The 24,282-nt window shown below is 38.5% G+C and overlaps 1 protein-coding gene across 1 annotated transcript in view; it reads left to right on the top strand.

The window, feature by feature from the left end:
• Positions 1 to 24,282, top strand: part of COL24A1 (collagen type XXIV alpha 1 chain) — a 110,318-nt gene that overhangs the window by 75,002 nt on the left and 11,034 nt on the right. Inside the window, exons 32-52 of the mRNA XM_072343519.1 lie at positions 334 to 387; positions 3,442 to 3,495; positions 4,443 to 4,496; positions 4,712 to 4,765; positions 6,080 to 6,133; positions 6,816 to 6,923; positions 9,792 to 9,845; positions 10,430 to 10,537; positions 11,420 to 11,473; positions 12,234 to 12,287; positions 13,515 to 13,571; positions 15,227 to 15,280; positions 16,177 to 16,230; positions 16,334 to 16,387; positions 18,593 to 18,646; positions 20,120 to 20,227; positions 21,776 to 21,883; positions 22,131 to 22,238; positions 22,324 to 22,377; positions 22,670 to 22,732; positions 23,807 to 23,860. Coding sequence (XP_072199620.1) covers positions 334 to 387; positions 3,442 to 3,495; positions 4,443 to 4,496; positions 4,712 to 4,765; positions 6,080 to 6,133; positions 6,816 to 6,923; positions 9,792 to 9,845; positions 10,430 to 10,537; positions 11,420 to 11,473; positions 12,234 to 12,287; positions 13,515 to 13,571; positions 15,227 to 15,280; positions 16,177 to 16,230; positions 16,334 to 16,387; positions 18,593 to 18,646; positions 20,120 to 20,227; positions 21,776 to 21,883; positions 22,131 to 22,238; positions 22,324 to 22,377; positions 22,670 to 22,732; positions 23,807 to 23,860 — 1,416 coding nt within the window. The remainder of the gene's footprint in view (positions 1 to 333; positions 388 to 3,441; positions 3,496 to 4,442; positions 4,497 to 4,711; positions 4,766 to 6,079; positions 6,134 to 6,815; positions 6,924 to 9,791; positions 9,846 to 10,429; positions 10,538 to 11,419; positions 11,474 to 12,233; positions 12,288 to 13,514; positions 13,572 to 15,226; positions 15,281 to 16,176; positions 16,231 to 16,333; positions 16,388 to 18,592; positions 18,647 to 20,119; positions 20,228 to 21,775; positions 21,884 to 22,130; positions 22,239 to 22,323; positions 22,378 to 22,669; positions 22,733 to 23,806; positions 23,861 to 24,282) is intronic.

Raw genomic sequence — 24,282 nt, 5'->3', positions numbered from 1 at the left:
TGCTTTGCAAATAATTTTATTGCAGTTTTCAGGGAGGGACTCACCTGAGGCTAAGGAGAGCAATGCAGGTCTGCTAAATGGTGGGTCAGCCAATATCTATCCCCATGTAAAAGAAACAGTGGAGATTTGTTTAGGGCTTCCTCACCTGCCACAAGGTCAGTGACGTGGTAATGATTGTGATCCAGAAAAAGAGGCTTCTCAAGTATTTCTGTGCAAGTTATTGAATGAGCAGAAATGAAAGAGGGAAGTGGTTTTGCATAGAATGTAGAACAGCCTGCTTCCAACTAAATTTTTTTTATTATTGTTTTCCTTCACTTTATTTTAATCTTTGAGGGTTTGCCTGGGCCTCCTGGAACCACAGGAGACAGAGGACCAATGGGAGAGACAGTAAGTTGATCTTTATGCCTGCTTAAAATTTTTTCCACATGTTGTACTGAATTCCCCCTAGCAGCTCTAGTTCTGTTTTACAAAGATTTGGTTTTGTTAACAGTGCATGGGTAGGGATTGTGGGGTAATTGTTGTATAACTACAGGACTTGAGTTGGTCCTTTGCTTTGGTATAACTTGTGCGTAAGGAGATGTGTTAATCATGCTGGGAAGTGCTATAGTAAGGCATGTACAACATAGGAGAGCATGACAATCTGGATTGCAATGCTAGGTGGCTCTGCTCTACATTGAGGTAGACATTTACTAAATCTATGAAGTAGAAGTATGTGCCGATACAGATATTAGTGGTGTTGTTTCCAGATACCTTAGGATTGCTGCTCAGAAACTCAAGGATCACATGTATTTGGCAGATACAAGTTTTACTAACAAAAAGACCTTTCTAGTATATCTCAGACATTCCTCTTTTGAATGGATTCCTGTTCTGATTGTTGTTATTTGAAAGTCACACTCACTTCTATGTGGTTAATGTTGTAGTGGATGATTGTGCAGGTTCTGCAGCAAATACATACAAAGTACTGAAATATGTAACCATGATAGGAATACTATTGCATTACCACATCTGGGGATAAGTCAGATTGTATAAATACAGTGAAAGAATCTGTACTTTCTTAGAGGAGGGAACCTGGGAAAAGGCTGCCATTCTGTAGTGTTGAAGTGTAAAAGATATAAAAAACTATGGTTTTGTTGCTTCTGAAATGTTGTTTTGTATAGCAAAGGACACACAGGTAATTTAAATCTTGATAGTGAACTGTTGATATAAAGCATATTATTTCTAACAATTTCTAACATTATTAAATATTATTTCTGCTAATCCATAGGCTGACAGATGCTTACAGAAAGCCATTGCTCTTGCAAGGCTGGGCAGGCTAGAAAGCAGCCATCAGGTTTTATTTTAGTAAATTGTCATTTGAATACAATTGCCGACTTATTTTAGTTGCCAACTTGTTGGAGTGTTGTAGTATCTGACAGTTTTGTAATGCAAGGCTTTTACATAAAATTCCTGCTATTCCCTTCAAGCCTGAATTTTCGTATGTATAGAATGACAATCAGCTTTATTAAATCTATGAGGTCTACTCCAGAGCAACCTACATTTCTGTAATGCTCATCAATGTAGTATCTATACGTGCAGTGTCAGAATGAAAAAAGTCAATCTTGTGAGCAGGATTTTTAATCTCAAATGCTAGTGAAGAAAAATATCTTTGGAAAATGGTCTGTGCAGCTAGAAAGAAGCTATGAAAATGACGAAAGTTTTTACAAAGTGAAATGCGTGGCTCTTTTATTTAACTGCATTTGTGAGCAGCTTGATTTTTGCCATCAGCTTGTCACTGCATAAGAACTAGCTGCTAACACAGTTTCTCTTGCCCTGTCACTGAGCAGAAAAAAATGCAAATTATTAATGGAGGAACAGAAAAATGTAGGTAGTTAGAACTATTTTTACTAGCAACTTCATTAGCACAGCAACTCTACCTACTTTTCAGACAATTCAGTAAAATTTTTGTTTTCAAGCTGTTTGCTGTTAGTGGTTAAAAGGCTATTTTGCTCTCTGTTTGGCTTCTGAATTTCCCTGAAAGTCACAAGGGAAAGTGTTAACAATCCAGCAGGCTTAGCTCTATGGAGATGTTACAGCTTGACTCCTGAGTCTAACTTAAGTTTTGGGACACTTCTATCACAGAATGCCATGGAGTCACTGTAAACCAAAACCCATGGACTCTGTGTAGTCCAAATGAATTCTTAATAGGAACTTAACTGCAGTTTCTCTTCTCTTCTTTTCTTTTCTCTTCTTTTCTTTTCTTTTCTTTTCTTTTCTTTTCTTTTCTTTTCTTTTCTTTTCTTTTCTTTTCTTTTCTTTTCTTTTCTTTTCTTTTCTTTTCTTTTCTTTTCTTTTCTTTTCTTTTCTCTTCTCTTCTCTTCTCTTCTCTTCTCTTCTCTTCTCTTCTCTTCTCTTCTCTTCTCTTCTCTTCTCTTCTCTTCTCTTCTCTTCTCTTCTCTTACTTAAATAAAGCTATAAGGTAAAATATATGCATGTGCTGAGGTCGTCTTATTCGTATGCAGTTCACATTGGTGCTATAAGGCAAGAATGGATTTGTGTTATCACTGCCAAGTCATCAGGAGAAGCAAAACGATATGCATAGTTAAAGGAGGAAGTGAAAGAAGAAAGAACAAATATTTGCTTAAAAGACTCCTAACACAAATATGGGTAGCAGCATCTCTTCTGAAAATGTTTTGAACGTAGTATCTCTATAAACACGAGTCCAAAAGGGGTAAATGGAAATGAACTTTCTCAGAGTTCAGAGTGGATAGATCTAGGTGGTTGATTTGTCCTGACATACATTCATAGTGGCTATGGAATCAGCTGTAAGCTGTTACAGGCAAGCTCTGCTCCCAAGGCATGCAAATCCTATTCAGTGAGCAGAGATGAACAATCTTAGGTGCATAGAGATTGAGAATGTTGCTTTAATAAGCAATCCATAGATGTGTAATTGCAATTAGTTTGTTACTTATAAGTGTACTCAGTAAGAAAGTGCTTATAGCATAGTTACTGATGTCATCAAAAAGGCCCCAGCCTTTACTCCATTACACCTCAGTGATTGTTCTGTCTAAATGTTGCTAAATCCACAGTAGTTGCTTCCAGTTAATTCTGTACCAGACTGTAGGCTTTTCCACAAAGCAAACCAGACAGTCTTAACAATCCTTAATTAAACAAAGTCTCAGTTAATCAAGAGGAAAGCTTAGTTCAGATAATAGTTTACTTTTAGTCTATAAGAAGAGACATCTGTGTTATTCTAGGAAATCTGTTATTCTAGTGTGTCAAGACTGGTAGTAAAATCTTCAGTACTGTATGCAATCATGGTATTACATACACTTGGGATTTAAGGTGAATGACAAGGAAATGCATTTCTTTATACCAACTGGTAGTTTTGAAGGGTCAAAGTCAAGGCTGTAAAATATAATCTAATGTTAATTGAATTGAATCCAAAATACTATTTAATACCAGGGTCCAAGAGGACAACCAGGGGATGCTGGTGCAATTGGAGATATGGGTTTTGAGGTGAGTTTTTAATAATCTGTACTGTAACTGGAAACACTCAAACAGAATATGCCTGAATAATGTGTTCACAAGTTATTTTATTACCTGTAGCTGGTTTAAATACCATGACCCTCAATTACTTATAGGCTTTCTAAAATAATGGCCTTTTACTGTTGTGAGCTGTTGTTGGGTGTGCAGTCATGACATCTATAGCAATCAGTATTCAAGAGGAACGAGAAACATCCTTCTTGCAGTTAGACAGTTTATCCAAGACTGGGGAGTTTGCAACTGGAATGATATTAATCATAAGTCTTTGCAAATGGTAGATGAAGAAAAGCAGCTGCAGCCAGTCTATTTGCTAATTTTTGCTTCTATTTTTTGCTTTGTTTTTAATAGCTCTTTGAAAGAAATATGACAGAATGTATTAGCTACATTTGCAATAAAGTAGCTGAAGGGTGAGCTCACTTAGTACAAGAAGGATGTGGCTTATTCAGAGAAGTGCACTTTCTCAATCACCCAGAACCCAGTCTTCTGACTGCCAGTTGAAAATAATTTTTTTAATGGATTAAATGTAAATTCTACAATAAGTGATCTGAAAACCTCTATATTTGTTTTCCAAAGACTGTACCTTCTTGGAGTCAAGCCAAAACAGTGCAGAGCTGTCAGTAAAAATTGCAAAAGGTAGATTTTTACTCAGCTTGCTAGTAATTTATGGTGAAAGTTGCTAGCTTAGTGATGCTACTGTATCTTCACAGTCTATTCATCTGCAACACAGTTCTAAACTCCCCGTACTTTCCTTCTGTCAGTCTCCAGGAAGACCAAACAACTGTGTTTTCTTATTTTAATTTTTAAGACATGCAGCTTTCCAAGTGCCTCATTTCATATTTATGCTTGTATTTTGGCTGTGCTATTTGGTAGTTGCAAAATTACTAATGACCATGTGTAACAGTAGCTCTTGTACCACACAGGGACCTCCTGGCCCTGAAGGAGAACCTGGTTTGCAGGGAGAACGAGGCACAAAGGTAAATGTTGAAATCATTCTATTGGACTATTCAAATTTTTCAGTTTCCTTATAAGCAAATCTGAGCAATTTGATTCACTAACCAAGCAGAGAATGATACAGGATGTGAGCCATTAAGAAGTATTGTTATAACAACTGCATTATCTGTAAACTTCATTACTGTTAGAAATATTGTCCCTTGCCATCCACTGACTTAATTTTCTTGTGACATTTCAGGGAGACACTGGGTCTGCTGGAAAGGCTGGAGAACCTGGCGACCAAGGCTTAAGGGTGAGCTATCAGCATGAATGTTCCTCCAGAAAGAAATTATAAAATACATTATGAACATGTCAGAAAACCTTCATGTATGAAAAGAATTTAATAAGTTACTTTCATATATCTTTTAGAAGAACATTTACAATGCTATGGTAAGTTCAAGAGACTACTGATTATAATGCTGAAATATTTCTAGATGTCTAGTGCTACTGAGAAATGACTGGTTTGAGCAGGAAGCTAAATCCATAGATACCCAACCCAGCTGTTATGATGACAGCAATTCTCTGTAGCAGTTAGGCAAAATAATGGAACTTTGTTGCTCCAACAGAGCTGGGTACGTCTGTGTACCACTGTCTCATGCATGTGATTTGCTTCTGGTGCTGTGCTGAATGAGCTCAATCAGCACTTGATTTCAGCAAACACTTGTATATCTGCTTATTCCTTCTGTATGTCTTTCTTACCTTTTTCATGTATCCCAGATAGTTGCCTAACTTTGAAGGATGAAAAAGTCTTTTCAAGTGCTGGAGACAGATTTTTATCCAGGGCACTTGTAAAAGAGAATAAATTGTATCCTTTTAAACATAAGCCTTCCCACTGAGCTGCTCTAATGTCCCATTAACTCCATGCTATCATCTTTTCTTCCTGCCCAAAATCTCCAGCAAGTTGAATTCTACAATTATATCTGTTGTTGTTGAAGAGAAATTTTTCATACTAGTCCACATGGAAGTTCCATACTTCCCATACTTCTATGACTGAAATGCCATGTTATTAGTAGTTGGCAGGTCACATTTGCTGTCTACTATCTGTATCAAAAGTTGTGAGGTGCTGCTGTCTTTCAAGATCAGGCCCCAAGAAAGACAAACATTCTAAAACTTCGTGGTGTGGTTACAGGTGATAAATGAGTTTTTCCATGACCCTAGGCTGAGTCACTGAACATACCAACACAGTAGTTATCCACAGAAGCATAGTAATCTAGGACAGAATAGGTGTATTTTTGAAGTTACTGTAACTACATGTTCTGCACTCCAAAACTTAGCAATCTCAGTGCCATTGGTCAAATATTCATTGTTATACCAGCATAGCCATGTGTCATTTTTCTAATGCTGACTGTTTCTTGTGGTTCTTGATGCTTCAGGTTCACAAGGCTGTAACCGTCACAGTGAATAAGTGAAAAATGAAGGCAAAATAAACTATCACAGCACCATAAATGTTGTCCATCATGGCCCAGGAAGTCCAAAATGATCATAAGTGTTTGTAAAACAGAGGCAAAAAGTCTGGAGAAGTTCAGTCAGTGGCAATAATTTTCTTTTTAACGTTCCTTTTTGTAAGGGTGAACCAGGACCTCCAGGAGAAGATGGTGTTCAGGGAAGAGATGGCCCAAAGGTAAGTTCTTTTTTTTTTTTTTTTTAAAAAAAAAAAAAAAAAAGAGGTAAAACAGTAATTAATTTAAAGGCCCAGGTATCCTTTCTCCACTCTCTATTACACGAATTCAGTAGAGCCCATTTGAGTACACGTAGTTTTACCATGGAAAACCTTGTGTAGTATAAGCCTAAATGGCACAGACCTGCTCTGCAAAACTGAATGACTTAGCAGAGGAATTCAAAGTGAAGAACTCAGTGCAGCATATTTCCCTTGTGAACATCGTGCCAGACAGAGGAAGCCCAATGCTTCACTCCCTGCATCAGATCAATACTGTGCCAGGGACTATGACAGGTGCAAGGACAGGGGATGTTACACCCTCACAGTAGTAGATCTGTCTGTTGAATGAGTGTATGAATCAGCTGTAGAAAAGGCTTTACCTTAACTTGGAGACTTGACTGGAAAGATTCCTATTAGTTCTAGCTTTGTAGGTTTTTTGTTTGTTTTTTGTTTTGTTTTGTTTGTTTGGTTTTTGTGTGTGTGTGTGTTTTTGTTGTGGGTTTTTTTTTTTTTTGTGGCTTTTTTTTTTTGTTGTGGTTTTGTTTTTGTCATTTTTGTTTTCTTTGGTAAAACTTGAAGATTTAGAATTCTCTTTTCTCAAGAATAAGTTTTGGAACTTGATGAAAGATTTTTTGTGTTGCATTAGGGAGAGCCTGGAGAACAGGGACTTCGTGGAGAAGCTGGTGAAAGAGGAGAGGTGGGAACACCGGGAAGTGCCGGACCCCCTGGTGAACCCGGCATAATGGGTGTTCCTGTAAGTGCCTTCAATGTTAACTGGGCTTTTTGTTCATTTACTTTTTAGTATTTCTTTTTTCTTACTGTTTTGTTTTGTCTTGTTTTCCTTTTCATTGAGAGATTACAATCTCTAAACTAGTTTGTCTACCCTTTCTATGTAGTTCAGGATTTTGGAGAGACAAATATTTTCCTCATTTCAAATCTGGGACTTCTCAGCAGACACTAATTCCTCACACTTGTCACCTCAACACATACTCTGTACAGCCTGGATTTTCTCACTTGAGCTCTCTTTAAACAACCTTCTATTGTTAGGCTCTATCTTCACCTTAATTTGGAGACTGTGGGTAATTGCACAGAATTAAATCATTCTCTTAACAAAAAAAAAAAAAAAGCAAGCCCAAAGAATCTGCCTGCATGCATATGCTATCGCAAATAGTGCTGTCAATGCTTCATTGCTTTGTATCTTTCCCTACTAATGGGGTCACTTACTGTCCCAGGGCTATTTACTTTTTAAAGTTCTTTGGGGCAAAGAGTGGCCATTTTGAGCACTGTAAATAATGAAGCTCTAGAACTAAGAGCACAGATGTTGTGGCTCCGACTGAATATTCTATGCTAATATTCTCACCAAATACATGCTTAACTTAATATACTTTAACAACAACAGCAGATACTAAAAATAACATATCTAGAAGAAGTGGCGTATTTAACATTGAGGTATCTGTATTTACAAAATTACTGCAGCACAGGATTTCATAAAGTGTTGGTGTGGATTATAGGGCCACCTTTGTTGAGACAGACAGAGAAGTTCAAAAGTTACTTAAAACAAGTATCACATCATCGTAGGTATAGTGTAATGTAAATAACACCTACTTCGTGATCAGTTGACATGGGAGGATGGTCTGCTTTTTCTAGCAGTGGTCTTTCCATGATGCTGTCAAGGTGGTGTAAAGACATTATTATGGTTGCTGTTCAACTCATACTGAAATTGACTTCCAGAAGAGAGAGACTATCATGCCAGGCAGCCCTGCAATGAGGCATATAAATAAATAAATAGAAAGAAAGGGGAAAAAAAAAAAAAAAAAAAAAAAAAAAAAAAAAAAAAAAGGGATAATTAAATTCTTTTTGTTCTTAAAAAGCACTTATTCCTTAACCAACTAGATTTTGGTGCTTCTGTGAAAGGAATTAAATAGACATATCACTGGATCACCAATTTTTAGAGATGACAGATGGAAAGAAATGGCAGCATGCACACATAGGTCAAATAGCAAATGAACTTTGGGATCCACAGTTAACACTGCTAGATAAGTTTGCTGTTTGTTCTGGCATCGTGCCTAGCACCTACAATCCATTCACCTAATCTATTTTGCTAAAGTTTTGTGCAACTACTTAATGTAAACTAATCTTTTAGAGCACAGCTTCTAAAGCAAGTATGTAGCCTCAATTCAGACATCAGAAATTCGTTCACAATCCCCTGGCTGTCTTCACTGCAGCTTTTATGTGATGATGGAGTATGAATAAACAGCAGTTTGGATGACCAGCTGTCACCAGCTGTGAGCACTGTCCTTTCTATCCTCTAAGCCTCAGTATTATAATCTGCTTTCTTTAGTCCTAGGCTCTTCACTACAAACAACTCTTCTAGTGGAAGAAGAAAATACATTTTTCCAACTGTCACAGCTTAGGGTGCACTGCAGAAAAACTGACATTTCTGGCACAATAATATCACCCTGAATTTTTTTGCTTCTTTTTGGACTGACAATTCAGGAAAAGCAAGAATATTTTGTACATTAAAATTATCATAAAATAGCTCAGCCCTGACATATCTGCATTGCATGTAATTATACTTGTATAGAGTAAACATCAACAGCACTTCTGTGCCTCCGTGAGACAGGCGGGTCTGGTGATTCAGAGTTTGGGAGGATGTGGTTAGCAGTGTATTTTTCACGTTTCTGCTCCACGCATTCCAAATGTAGCTGCAGAGCTGCCTCTCTCTGCATTCATCCCCCCCAGCATCTGGGGTGTTTGTATCACAGTTTTGGCTTGACCTCATTCTAGACATGTGGACAGATCACAACATCCTGGTCTAAACAAGTAAATCAGTTTCCTTTTTGGGAGTTTTATTTGGGTTAAGATTAACATTTTCCTTAACCAGAAGCTAATGAAGCAAAAAATGAGCTTCGCTATTCTGTTTGAACTCTATTTACCCTGGCTTGTAACCACAATATCTTTTAAAATATTGTATGTGTATCTCACCTTACCCAAAGCTAAAGCTAAATTACTTCCTTGCCTTCACAGAGCCATCATTGAGACCAGCTTGCTCTGGACACTTTCAGCCCTTTCCAAGGGTCATTTTTTGAAGTGACCCAGACAGCAGTGAGGTTGTAGCTCCGTGGCAGCCCTCATCTACAGACAGCACACCCACATACACAACCACCATGGGGCTGGAAGTGGAAGGGCCCCACCATGCACTGAGCTAGGTCTCTCTGCAGCAGATTTTGTCAGGGCTCTGCTCTTGGCACTTGACAACCCCAGGGTTTTCTTAAGTAGTAACTGTGCATTGTACTTCCTCTAAATCCAGAAGCAACTTCGTTCCTTTATACTTTCTGTCTGGGCAAGATTTATTGTGTTTTAGTTTTTTGTTTTGTTTTGTTTTTTAAATGTCCAGTTCATTTTCACTAGTTTGATAAGTGATCCCTTATGTTCGCACATTTATTTCTGCTGTAACTTGAAACAGCCACACTAACTTCCTCATAGCAATAGTTAATGAGATTTTCCTCCCACCTCCCTGTATAACAAAAGCCTGCTTAGTTATCCAATTTGGAGCACAGTTTAAACAAGTTTCCAGGGCCTTTCTCAATCATTTATTTTTGCCTCCCTCATAAATCTACAGGGTCCTGAAGGAACACCAGGAAACCCAGGTCAGAGGGGCCGTTTGGGAAAGAAGGTATTACTTATCATCTTCCCAAATTTCATTCCTTTTGTCTGAAACTTGAATTTACATTACAAAATAATTCCACTTAGTCCCCTGACACAGACAAATGCCAGTCAGCACCCTGAAAGACAGCCATAGGTTTTATATGTTGATAATTTCATACTGCAGACTAATGGCCTAATGTTAAAATATTCAACCTATGTCCATGCCTTTTTTCTTTCACTCCTCAAGCTATTTTTTGGGTGTTTTTGTTTTTTGTTGTTGTTGTTAGATGTAGCAATTGTAATCATTATTTTGTGGTTGATAGCATTTGGTACCTTAGAAAAATGAAATTTGAATCAGGGTGTGCAACTCAGAACAGCTTCTGATGCTATTAAAAAAAAAAAAAAAAAAAAAAAAAAAAAAAAAAAAAAGACGGGCTTTAATAGACATTTTTCTACAGCTTTCTGGATTCAGACTTTCTAATAACTACAGAAAACAACATGTAAATGTACTATTCCTCGTAAATAATGCTCTTAGGCACTTTGATTAGGCATAAACTACATTTGAAATGTAGTTTCAATCTCTAATTATTTTTAATAAAATAACACCAACAGGGGGAAAAAGGGCAGCTTGGCCCTCCTGGAGAAATTGGTCCTGCTGGTGATTCTGGTCAACCTGGAAAAACTGGTCCCAAAGGTGCAAGAGGAACTCGAGGCCCTTTGGTACGTGCACAGTATGCTTATTTAAGAGCTCATGCATTTGTGGTTTAGCAGTGGCTTGTCTCTCCACCAAAGAAGGAAAGTCACATATGTACCAGGTATAAATAGCAAAAGCTGTAGCTGGACATGCAGATGGTTTTTATGCTACCTAGAAGTCCTTCCCAGCCCCTGGCTGTTAATGTGTGCCCTGGCCTTCTGATGTTAGAATAAGACCTATGCACCTGTCCAGATAGAAACTCATGGACCTGAAGGAAAGCATCTCATGCTCGCATTGGGTTTTTGATCTGGCAATCAGAGAGCAGCATGGCAGGGTGTGCCACGGAGTATACATACTCCACAGTCAAGATGCAACTTCTCTTATGTTGCTGTTTTTTGTTTTTTTTTTAAACCTTTCTGACTCCAAGAACAGAAATCCTGAGCTTCGCTATTACAGGAATAAAGCCTTAGTTATGGCCAAAACACAGCATTTTGGATGAAGACTGTTATAGCCCTATTGAAAGGGTGTCTAATCTGCAGTTAACTGATTTCAGTGCATTTCTACTAACATTATGAACTCATCACAAGCTCTCCATGCAAACTTCATGTTGTGTGATGGAAGATACAAAACCAAATGCATCCAACATGTGCCTAAATCGCAGCTCCAGGGTCTAGTCCTGTGGCCATGGAATGCAGCATTGTATCTCTTGAACATATAAAGTTCTTCCACACTTCTGAAAGCCTCAGATCCATTTGATCTTAATTATGAACAAATGAAGTTGATAGTAACAATTAAGTAATATGTGGCTCTCAAATATCAGTGTCTGAAAATGACTTTATAAAGTTTAGGTTGCTGTAATATTCTAAAAGGAAATTCATTTTTCTATCACTGATTATTGCATTTATCAGGGACATCCAGGAGGAATGGGACCTGGAGGAGAGCTAGGAATTCCAGGTTATGGGGTGAGTTTTTGACTGAATTCATATGCACTCACATCTCTGTGCAACTCTGGTTCTCTAAATAGTTTCAAATATCATGTGGAGCCTTGCTGTAGAATATGCAAATGTTTTCTGTGTCAGATACATACATTTGTATCACACCTGATTTCCTACTCAGAAGTGCAGGCATTAAGCAATGTTGGCTTTTTTTTGCAAGTTCACTAGCAGTCATTTTTTTTGTATCAGATTTGAAACCTTCCTTTGTTTTTCCAGTGCTTCCTGTTCTATCTGTTAATAAAGTTCCTATAAATCTACTACAGCTATTCATTATAAAGACAAGCAAGGCACTACCTCTGCTTACTGTCTGGTTAGGCAGTTTCACTAACAGAACCACTGATTGAATGAAATTAGCTGAATAAAAATTGCTGTTCTCTGGTGACTGTCATATGTGAATTTTATCTTCCTCTTACAGACCAGACTGCCATGTCAACCCCAAACAGAAAGTTCTGTCTGTGGCCCTAGCCCTGAAGATCAAGCCCAGCTCCCTTGACATGTATCAAGCCCTTGTTAGACATCAGCCTTTAGCTTCCCACTGTGTGCACAGATTTTCCTGCACATAATAAATTTTCTGCCAGTGCCCATTAATTTTGTCCCACATCACTATGTAGCATTTTTAGCAAGCAGCCAAAAATAATGGCAACAAGTAGCTAAACAAAAGTTTGGAATTAATTATTTCTTTAATTATTTGCATTGGAACTAATTTTTGTTTTCTTTCATTCTTTAGGGTCACCAAGGTCCTGCAGGGCCTTCAGGGCCCCCAGGACCCAAAGGAGAAAAGGTATGAAGATGGATTATTCTTTCTTATGGTTTGGATAACCACAAAAGAAGAAATATTACTACATACTCACTGCTTTCCGCAGCACGTAGCAAAAGCCACCATTTATTCAGTACTGTGAGAGAATATGCAAAGCATTACAAAGTGGAGAAACAGATCATTCAGATGCAGAGTTCTGAATTATTGTTGGAACGTTTCAGGTTTCAAAAAATAAGGTATCTGTTGTTTAAAAAAACATTCTATTGTATCAGATAGCACCACTGCCCTCAGTAAGCCCCGCCGATAGGAATAATCAGCGTGGGAACTGAGACACGTTCACTTAACCCATGGATTTTGCTGAAGATCCAATTATGATGCTTAATATAAGATGTTAGGGGCAAGAACTTGCCTCAGTTTGGTTTTTTTAGTGTTAAATTCACTGTTTTTTAAGCCCCAAGCCCTGGAAACATGCATGCCAAGTGAAGCTCCTGTGGCCCCAGGGAGGTACAGGAATTCCCTTCATAAAGATTAGTTTGGAGTTGCACCAGGCAGAGAAATATACCCTTGTATTAGGACCAGTTTTGCAGTGAATACTGCTAATAGACAGTTATTGAGGATTTTATAAGTGGCTTCTGAGAAGAATTTCAGAAACAGTATCTACAACAAAATTGTTGGGAGCTAGAAGTTTAGCTTGCTTTGATACCTCTGAAAATGCAGTTCAGTGCACTTTCTGACTCCTGTAATAATATTGAAAATATGTGTCTCTTTGTATTAAATATGTTGGAATACGTAACAGTTTTGCCTATTGCTTTAGATGATGATCACTCGTATTTAAAATGAAAAGTAGTACGAGCCTGTTCAGGCTGACTGTTAGAGTTTTCTGGGCACTTATTTGTGTGTGTTAAATACATTGCTTAAGACAGTAGAAGAAATTTTCTCTTTTTTACACTTGTTCAAATATTCTGTTCCTCCATTCCTAAGTACATGGACAGTGTTTCAAATACTCCTTTAACAGCTGCTTTTAAGAACAGAGCAAACACTTAGGTTTTTAGTCCTATATTTGCTTTTTAAAAAGATTGTGTGTGTTGAAATGGTGTTATCGCTTCTACTGTCCTAAAACCAAAAGCATCATACTCACTAGTAGCATCTGTACAATATGCTTTCTGAGGTACTACTACATTTGATCATGTACAGATTACAGACAATGTTGAACTTACAAGTACATGTAATTAACATTTACCTTTATTTTAGGGTTACCCGGGCGAAGACAGTACAGTACTTGGACCACCTGGGCCCATAGGTGAACCAGTAGGTCTTTGTTTCTCAAAAAAATTATATTTGTGCCTCAAGACAATGAGAGCTCTGTCTGAAACTCCTTATCACCTTCTAAGGAGTCAGTGCCCTCCTTGTGTAAAATTGTGGAATGATGGCTTTTCTATTGATAAACTCACTCTGAAAAATGATGCCACATGCTCTTTTCTGCTTGAAATTGTGCTTTGTGTTTAATTACGCTAATTCCTTCAGTCTGTGTTTAGATCAGTGCATTCTGAATCATTATGTTTATCCCCTGTATTTATACTGAATTATTCCTAATTGCTTTGCTGACCGGAATGTTTTGACTTACCTCATTATTGCTACAGAGCTATTTTAACTGACTCAGAGAAATAGCTGCATTTTGTAACCTTACATTTACTAAGTTTGCATGTGAGGTGTCTCTTTGCAGTATCTGGGAGCATGTCCAAAAATTAAACGCAATCTCAAAATCTTATTAAGGCTTTGTGCCAGAAGCAATACTTACAGCATACTTCTCTTCAGATTAGCCTTTGTATTTGTACCTCACTCCCCAGAAAGCAGGGACTGTAGGGCCCAGGTGTAACTAAAGACAGCCTAGGCAAGGTTGTTGTTTTTTTTAAATTTTGGCAGTGTGTGAGAGGAGACTTCAGTTGATTCTCTTGTAGCTGATTTGACTGCTGAAACATTGCAAGCAAGGTCTTTTCACTTTGCAGATTCCCCAGAGGAAACATGCCATGAACATGCTGAAACCTTGGAGAGTATAGAAGCAGTTGCGTTACAGTCTATATTGATGGACCTGGCCAATTTGTTCATTTCCAATTGATGCACTTCAGTTATTTATGCCTTGCCAAGTTTTCTTTACTTTTTGCATTTCTTTACTGCTTTTACTTCAGACACAAAAAAGGCTAACTTTATTTCATCTGATGAGTGCTAGATGTCAAAGTCTTGGCCAGTCTTACTTTCTGTGCGTGTTTCCTTAAACATCATTTTTCCCTCTGAATGAAATTTGGCAAATTTGTTGCAACAAGTGTTAAATTTGGAGGGGAAATCCCATTTCTTCTGTGGGGATAGAGCAAGGGGCTTTCCCTAAAGTAGGGGTAGTAAAGTGTCAGAATGCAGCAGTAAGAACTATCAGCCAATAAATAATGCCAATAATACTCATGCTCAGTTCTCATTTCTGAGAAGTGACCCTGAGGGATTGAGATTGCCTCTTTATTAGGATGACCTTCAGAACTGAAGCAAATTCTGAGTGCAGCAAGCCGTTGTGAAAGTCAGCTTCATTTACTACATGCTGTCTTATGGAAATCATGCAATAATTTTCCTTGCATTCCCTGAAGAGAAAGTGTGGTCATTCATGAGATTCATAATTCTGGTACAATGGAATATACACATGTATCAGAACTTCTGATGAGCTCAATGTTCCTATTCTCTTTTTGCCCATACAAGGGCTATCTTTTAACTTCTTCAGTTAGAAAATATTTTAGATAGAGCTTCCTGTCCAACTGCTGTGTATTTTGTTTAGGAAAAAAATCATATTTATTCCTTTAGACAAGCTAAATGTATTATTTTGATTCTTCCATTCAGTCTGGTTGGTCTTATTCTTCTTCACTTTCTTGCTGCAGTATTTCAGTTCAGCTTCTGCATTGTGCTCTTTTTTTCTTTTTTTACAGGGGCCCACTGGGGAACGTGGAGATAGAGGAGAACCTGGTGATGAGGGCTATAAGGTAATACCTCTTGCTTTTTAATGTTTTCCTTTTGAACGTGGCTGCTGTGCATACATGCAGAATCATGCAGCAAAAGTATCATCATCTCTCACATATGTGCAAAGATGCATGTGCTGCTGCCTCATTGCACTGATGTGTTCTTAGTACAGATTGGGGCATCTTTCACATAAGGAGAAGCTGGCAGAGCAAGGACTCTTCCACCTGGAGACAAGAAGACTTGGGCAGGGAATCTTAGTGTGTATAAATACCTAATGGGAGGGAATGAGGATGAAGATATGAAACTCATCTCAGTAGTGTGCAGTGACAGGCAATGGACACAAATTGAGACACATGAAATGCTCTATCTGAACACAAGAAAACACTCCAATTTAAACCCAACTAGGCAATGGCCCTAGACAGCCTGGTGGTTTTTCTTAGGCTTAGTTGCTCTAGATGAGATCCTTTCTAACCTAAATTATTCTCTCATTCTAACAATTATTCATTAATTGTATGCAGTCTTTCAGCAGACACTAATGGATAGTAACTCTTCTTGTCTGTTGAAATACAAAACAGTTCTTAACTTGGAATATTATGTTTAAGTTGCACAGACAGTGAAGTGAGGTTAGGCATGGTAGTAAATCAAAGAACCAAACTTAGACTATGCTCATGAAAATGCAGGAATATTTAAAATACGGACATATATACTCCTCTTCAGTGAGTCTGAAATAGAGTTTAAAGAAGAAAAGCTCCCTGAGGTCTAAACTCCAGAGAGCTAAGCATACTTTATGCAGGTGAAATCAGTCAAGCTAGGGCCACTTAATACCTTCCAGGATGGGCTTTAGAAGTAGATGTGTAGCTTATTGAGCATGTTAACCTGATTATGTATATTTCTATATGTTGTGTTTTCTGTTTCCCAGGGTCACATAGGTCTTCCAGGGCTTAGAGGACCAATTGGACAACAGGGGTCTCCAGTAAGTGTTTGAAAAAGTGAGGTTTCTTTATTGGTTGTTGGAATTACATTTTTCTTTGTGTTCAAATTATGTAATTTGCCTATTTATTGTGTTCTTTCCAAAGGGAGAGCCAGGTGAACTGGGAGAGCAAGGACTGAAAGGAGAAAGAGGTTCAGAAGTAAGTAGAAAAACACTTAAAAAAAAAAAATCATTTAAAAAGAATTGTGTTTAAAAGGAATTTGTTTTTATTGTTCTTTCACTGTCCTTGGTGGGAGGGATGGGGGAAAAGTAGGTGTTTGATACAGAAAACTTCTTTTTAGAGTAAAACACGATTTCTGATGGATATTCTTATATTATATAATATTATATAATATTTGCCTTTATATTCTAGTGTCATGAGAAGGATAGGGCTCTCCATCATCAGTTCTCATGTTGTACATCCTATTAAGTTTTCAACATCTTTAACCAGAACTTTGAAGTTGAACACTGATTAATTTTGCATCATTTTCTACCACTCTGGCTTGATTGATGCCCTAGACAGATTTCTTGCAGTCTGTTGTTAGAAATTTGTACGCAAGCTGTTCCGTAGATTTAGGCCAAGTTGTTGCTAATTATTTAAGTAAATGCTCTTTTCACACTCATCCAAGTCCATAAGAGCCTGTTCGTCAGGGGCTCAGCAATACATGTGAGACACACAGTTTGAAGTGGTAACAGTGCTGTGCCTGGTGCTCACTGAAGCTCCATCAGGTCTTGTGGCTGTGTCTACATCTGGCAGCAGCCACCTGCACAGGGATCACACTGTTCTCTCTCTTGCAGGCACATTTTGATTCTTTTAAGATGCTTGTGTCGTGTCTTGGCATTGATATGACAGCATCCATTAGTGGCATATTGCCTTTCCCTGAAAAGAATCAATTTTCATATTTGCGTTCTCTTTTGAAACTCCTGGGCTATTTTTTCCAAATAGTAAGCTTGTAGGAAACTTTTGTAAATGACTGACAGCAGCATGGAAACTGTGTTTTTTCTTGTTACATAAGGCTGAAATTCAGTATTTCGCTTGCTTTTTCGTACCTGCAGGAGCAATAAAAATATACAATGGAAAACTGTCTAATAATCTTATAGATATGTTTTGTTTGATAAATAAGTAGTTTTGCTTTGGGGCAGTGTAAAGCATTTGAGAGGCTCTTGTGGAAATATTTCAGTGATATTCAATTATACCATTAAATACAGTTTCTTGTGACAAGGTTTGGAAAACTACCAGGATTTTGCTGGTCAGATTTGTAAATGAAGCCTCTAGGTACTGCACTGCACTGAACTGTCACTCAGAAATTAGGAATTTGCTAAAGAGTAGCAGAGACAGAGCAAGTCCAGATGAAGATGAAACACAAAGTCTTTTTCCTTTAGAAGTAATAGTTCATCACGGTGGTGCATTGAAGGTAGACAAAAGTATTTTATATTTAATACAATACAACTATAGCTCATTTTGGAACCTAAATGAGATGTTTTGTCTGAGAAGTTTCATAGACGATGTTTCAAAAGTTCTAGGTGAATACAAGAATCTATTCTTGTGGGGATGGGGAGCAACAGAAAGGAAGTGTGATGTCAAAGCACTATCAGCACGTACCCTAACATATTACCTCTAAGAAACTACACACAGCACAGGATAAAATCAGTCATTCATTCCTCTGCCTTTCCCTTATGGAACATATTCTTTGTGTTGCAAATACTTTTCAGATTAAAACTGCTGTTTACAAATAGGCAACTGATATCCAACCTGGAGAAAATGAAATGAGTCTAAAAAAGCCAATCCCATACAGTGCAATGCTGAATCATCTGAATTTTATATGCATTCCTCTGTTTTAAAACAATATAGAGTTGCTTGAATATGAGTTACTGTTCTGATTGGTGCATGTTATGTATGCCTTCCTTAACTAGAAGATGTTAATGAATAGAACACAATATTGCTGACTAAATAGTATTTACATTAATTACTTTTAAAAATATAATTTGAATGGTGGTTTTCTTTCCACTTTACTGCATGTTATGTAATATTGCAGCATAGTAACTGAATATAGCTTTTGCTTTAAGAGCACTGTTAAAAATAAGCCCCTATTTGTGACCGTACTCTTTTCTAGTAGTCTTTTTCACATTCAGTGCATCAACATTGCCAGTTTTTAATGATTTCCATTTTTGAAAGGTACTGAAAGTACTGTAAGAGCATATTTCTCTGTGCTGGCATCGTTTTCTGGTGGGAAATGTATTAAGTTATTGAAAAACTTTCTGCTACCTCTGTCTCAAAGTCAGGCAATGTGTACCAGAGAGGAAAATCAATTCTCAGATCTTCTTTGAGGACTGTGTTTGTAACACAAGCATCTGTAACTTTTAGGGACCTACAGGGAAGAAAGGAGCAACGGGTCAGGCAGGCAAACCTGGAATTCCTGTAAGTAACAGCATTCTGGCCTTCTGATCTTCTGGTTAGAAATGAATAGCAATTATTAGTAAAAATAAAATTGGCTGATGGTAATGGTACTAGAAAGCCTTCTGTTTTCATTTTTCAGGAAATGTAAAGGAGCCCTGTGAAAATAAAAATAATTTTTGAGAATGTATTCAATCATACTGATTTACACCCAGTTATTCAGCACATGGGAGTGAAGTGCAGCTATTATAGCAACAAGGTGCATCCCACTTAATTAGATGATTTGTTCATGTGGCCCATAGCCCATGTGCAAGTTATCACATTACATTGCACAGAGCTGTACTACTGTACACTCCTGGCTTCCATCAACTCCTTCAACAGCTGTGGCCTACAGAAGTCTGTATCCATATGTCCATGATGGATCTCTGGAGGTTTTATTCTTTCACTTGCCCTGAGCTGAAATTTTCAGTGCTCGTTAGCAAAGAAGCTAAGTCACATCCCTTTCTCCCCAGGGGAAAAGAAAGCAGGAAGCAGTAGGTGTTCTGTAAACATAACCAAGAACAAAATGCATCAAGGCTATTTTGGTCCCCTAATAAATAATACCACACAAGACCATTTTGTAAATATATTTTACTACCTCACATCAAAACATTGTTGGTAACCAGAGAAATGCAGCTGCTTCACAGAGCTTCTACCTTCTGGGCAGAGTGGAAGAATAGCCTTTTGAAGGCAGGCAGACTGTGTGTCCTTTGTAAGTACTTGGCTTTTCCCTCTGGAGGACCACAGAGAGCACCACTGCAGATGTAGCAGAAAAGGGAAATGCAAGAAAAATGGAGAAGCAAAGAGAAGACAGTAAAGCAGAAGTCTTGCAGTACATCCCAATTGTGAGATTCCTCAAAAGTTAGAACGGAGATTAAGACAGCACACTTATATTCTTTAAGACAGCTGTTAAATTTTCTTTTTATAAAAAGCCATGGTCTAGTTAGCATGCTTTACATTTCTGAGAAATATACTCACTGAGAGATAATTGCAGAACTCCAAGCTCTGTGTGATCATGTGTCATTCTAATAGGAAATGATTGTAAAGAGAAAATTTTTGTTCTTCTGGTGAATGCAACGTGAGGTTTTTCAGGGCAAGTATAGCAAGCAAGCACAAACTTGTCTGATTAGAAGTTTTTGTGTTTTTTTTTAAGGTGTGCAGATTTGAACAGCATAAATTTGAGAATGTATGGTATTAATTTTTTAGTAAAATAAAGAGGTGTGGTAAGTTTTGTTTATGGGAATGCCTAGATGACTTTACCAGGTCTCTCCTTGCTTCAGCTTGAGAATCAACACACTCAGCCATCTTCCAAGCTTGGCATGCAAACATGCAAACTCTCCATCTCTGTGAATACTCACCTGTGTCACTGTAGGACTTAGGAAATACTGTGACTGAAATCTAGCTATTTTAAGGTAAGGAGTGCTAACCGTGTTATATTCGGTTTGAATTCATTTCAAGGGAAAACTGGGGCCAGCAGGGCAGAAAGGAGCAGTGGGCTACCCTGGACCAGAGGGCATTCCTGGGAACCCTGGCAAGCCTGGGCCGTCAGGAAAACCAGGCCCTAAGGTAAGTTTCTTTTCACATTGCCTCTCTTTATGTCATTCTGCATTGAGGATTTTCTGAGGTTAGGGTGTTTAAACAGAAGGAACCTTTTTCAGTTCTGTTGACATCTTGGAAATCAGACCAATTCTTTTTTTTTTCTTTTTTTTTTTTTTTTTTTTTTTTTTAAATAAGCTTTTATTTTCTCTCAGAATCAGACCGGGAGATAGAAGTTGGTCTCCCAGCCTCCTGAGCTGTGTTTTGCCTGGCAGTGGGTGCTGGCCTAGTGATGCTGCCATGGCTGACTCCTGTGGGGTGGGAGCAAGTCCAGGGGGCTGCTGCAGCCCTTCCTCTTCAGTGGATGTGGGAGAGTGAGATTGGAAAGCTACTCTCCTTGCTGGCACTGCAATGGTCAGAAGGTGTCACAGACTGCAAAAGAAAGAGAGAAAGAGGCTGCAGTCACTTTCTGTCCCTGGGACAGGCAACAGCAATGCCCTTGGTCCCTCAGCAGCAAATCCTGGCTCTCTATCTGCACTGGCTGTCCCAGGACTGTGTCCCTACACCGCTTGCCTCTGCTGCTACTAGTGCACCCTGTGGAGCCCTAGCTGCTTGAGCCAGGGAAACACTGGTGGCACTGTGGGATGGGCAGCAAGAACTGCTGCTGGCAGCCGCACTGCACGACCCAAGTAGGTGTTCATTCAGTGCTCCAAGTCTCGCAGCTGTGATCAACTGGAGTCCAAGCACAAGCCCATGCTGGCCTTTGCCAGCACCCAAACTCAGACATGAGGGTCAGCAAGGTCACAGTCCTCTCTCACTGATATCACAGCCCTTTGGTTAACAATATCACACCCCATGGCTGCATGTACTTAGGCACCAGCCAGAGCCTCTATCATTCCGTGATTTTTCCCTTGTAATGGTGATATATTTGGGAAAATAAAAATTGCACATTTACTATCTCCACAATAATCCATCTTCTGTGAACTGCTTGTATGCTCTGAAACTTGGACAAATTTGTCTCTTCTGGTTAGTATGCAGTATAAATTGGTGGCAGGCTCAGGGTTGCTTTTCATGCCATCTGCTCATATTACAGAAGGCTGTTTGCTCATACTTTCCTATGCAACCTACTCTACAGGACCTGCTTTAGCAGGGTGCTGGACAAGGTGATTGTCAGACGTCCCTTCCAACCCCTGTGATTCTGATATTCTGACTAGAAAGTAAAGTTAGCCCATTGCAATAGGCTAAGAAGTGCTTGATTTTGTTTTGTTGAACAGTCAGTGACTTGTTATGTTGCACTGATTTGACTGACTTCTCAGAATCTTCAGTCTATACCACAGTAAAAGTACCCAAAGCTATGTTGCTAAGTATGACAGGTTTTTGCTTTTTTGAAGAATTAACAGAAATCCAGGTGATACTGTTGATCATTCTTTCTGGATGTTTTGGAGTACTATCAATGTATCCATGTATACAGAAAGCTTTAAGTAGCTTTAGCTGATTGCATGTTCCATACCTGTTGTAGCGTACAGTGAAAATATGTTTGAATTTTCTGCTAATAATAATTATTTTCAATTTATTAAGGGTAATAAAGGAAGCCCAGGCTTAGCAGGTCTGGCAGGTTATCCTGGAGCTCGAGGTCCAAAGGGATTGCCAGGCATGCCAGGGCCCATGGGAGCACCCGGGCTAAAGGTATGTATATCAGAGAATTTCTCTAGCATGAACTTGTCCAGTTTCTATGTGAATTGATGTGAAATTTCAGTCTAACAACAAGGAGCTCCACAGCTATATTATGCCATGCTCAAAGGACTGTTTTTGAAAATTACTCCTTATCTTCTCGTTCTGTATTTCACTTTGTGCACTTGAGCACTTTCACAGGGAGGTACCATACAGGAAATGGCCTAAGGTGCATTAAGATGCATTTTCTTCCTATTCACAGGGTGCAGAAGGACTTCAGGGTCATCCAGGAAAACAAGGTAAAAGAGGCCATCCAGGATCACAAGGTGACCAGGGGCCAGTGGGAGAGGCTGGAGCCAAAGGACAGAATGTACGTAATCACAGCTGTTGAGGCAAAACAACCATTCCAAGAGTTACCAGCTTGGAATAAGTGAGGATGCCTGCTTCTATTACAGGGAGAAGATGGAGATCAAGGTTTGATGGGGTTTCAAGGATTCCCAGGTCCAAAAGTATGTTTTTGTTCTTTTCTGTTAGATCTCAAGCCATTTACAGAGTGAAAATATTAGGGAAGAACAGATTTAATCAGCTTTAACAATAATGTGTTCAGAGTGTGTCTGAGTTTGTTGGAACACTGTAGCCAGCCCTGGGTACTCCATGTCCAAATACGAATGTTCTGGGTCAGCGAGCTTGGTATTTTCACTGTTACAGCTCTTAGAAATTATCTTCCACTGCATACAAGAGTTTAAAACAAGCTGATAGCTGATGTTTATGTTTGACTAAACTTTTCCTTTGTATTTTCAGGGTCCTGCAGGAGATGTTGGCTTAGTTGGAATTCTGGGCCCAAAAGGCCCAACAGGGCAAATTGTAAGTGTTTCACTCCATAAAGGAGACTGTCAGGAAGGCTTGCAGGTTTCACACATTTCCAGCTGAAGGACTCCTCTTTTTTGTATTAAAAGACCAGAACTTTCTACCCAAACCTTTTTCGCTCATTCTGTGTTTCCACTAGAAGCCTTTTGCTTGTCCTGCCACACTGGTGTGATTACAAAGTGGTGCAAATACATAAACCTCATAATTTTAAGGAAAAAAAAAGGTTCTGCTGACACTCTACTAGTACAACTTTATCTACACAAGTTTCTTTATCACTATCATTTATTCACCTCACTTCCTTTGCCTACAGTTAGACCTAGTAGTTAGAGGCATTGAGAATTAGTAAGTAGTCTTTTAAAAAATTATTTCCTTTCTTTTATTTGTAAGGTTACTAATCTGCATTTGCTCATTCTGCATGATCCCTCCTTACCAAAACTGTGAAAGCATTGTGCAGTGTCTGGGAGTGTGAATCCTTCTTACTGCATCAAATCAAATAGGGGGAATCTGCAACACAGGAAGTCCTACTGGAAAATTCTCTCACTGCCACCACTGACATCACAGAACTCCTTTAGTTTAGTTAACCAGATGCAGAGCAAAGGCTTTAGTGACCTTGTTCTAATAGCTGTTTTCTTTTTCCAAACATTCCTATACAACATAAACACTGAAAATGAGCTGTTCACTCTAAATGAAACATACTGGTAAAATCACATTATAGCAGTATTTACTGGTACCCTTACAAGAGTACTTGTGGGCAGTAATATGGCTCAAGATAATAGTGACTGTAGCTAGATAAATAAGTGGTCTTGGTTGGTCAGAGTTTCCACTATTTTTAGTGGATCAACTCTCATATAAGTGAATGTGTGGGGGCTTTCCTAGAGTAACTACTACTAATTATTAAAATAATTACCTTGTTGCTTATATAGCAAAGGGCATTCACTATTCTGAACAAGAATGTTGCCAAGATATTTTGGATATTTACCAGTGCTGAGCAACTTAAAACAAGGATGTGTCACAAGGATTTTCTTCATTGTGAAACTCAGTTGTCTAATTTTTTTGTTTGTTTGTTTACAGGGATATATTGGGCCTGTTGGTCAAGAAGGCATTAGAGGTCCAACTGGCAGGCCTGTAAGTTTCCCTTTGCTTTTGCATACTCTGGTTATTCTACCTACCTTCATTTTTAATAATCTGGCCACTATCTTATTTTGCCATCTACAAATAGCAACTACCAGGACCATCTTAGTACTGTTACCATGCAGGAAAGTTAACATATATGTAATTTCAGCACCTGATATGAACAAGAGGATGAAAAAGAAAAATCATTACAATGGCATTGTGCTAAAGTATAGCATAGAGAGAACATGACTACAGCAGCAGTGAGCAGATCAAGGTGTACAGCAGCACATAAATTGTCACCTGGTTGTCTTTACTCAGACTTAAGTCTGCAGCACTTCTGGAAAACTCTTCTTGGCCTTTCTGATGGCCCTCAGTGCTCCCCAGGTTCCCTAAAACAGGGGAGTTTTGCCCCCATCCCTGTTTCTATCCTGTCT

This window comes from Excalfactoria chinensis, chromosome 8 (genome assembly GCF_039878825.1).
Source record: "Excalfactoria chinensis isolate bCotChi1 chromosome 8, bCotChi1.hap2, whole genome shotgun sequence".
Classification (NCBI taxonomy): Eukaryota; Metazoa; Chordata; class Aves; order Galliformes; family Phasianidae; genus Excalfactoria; species Excalfactoria chinensis.
Note: the sequence above shows the minus strand (reverse complement) of the source record. Positions and strands in the feature narration are given on the sequence as shown.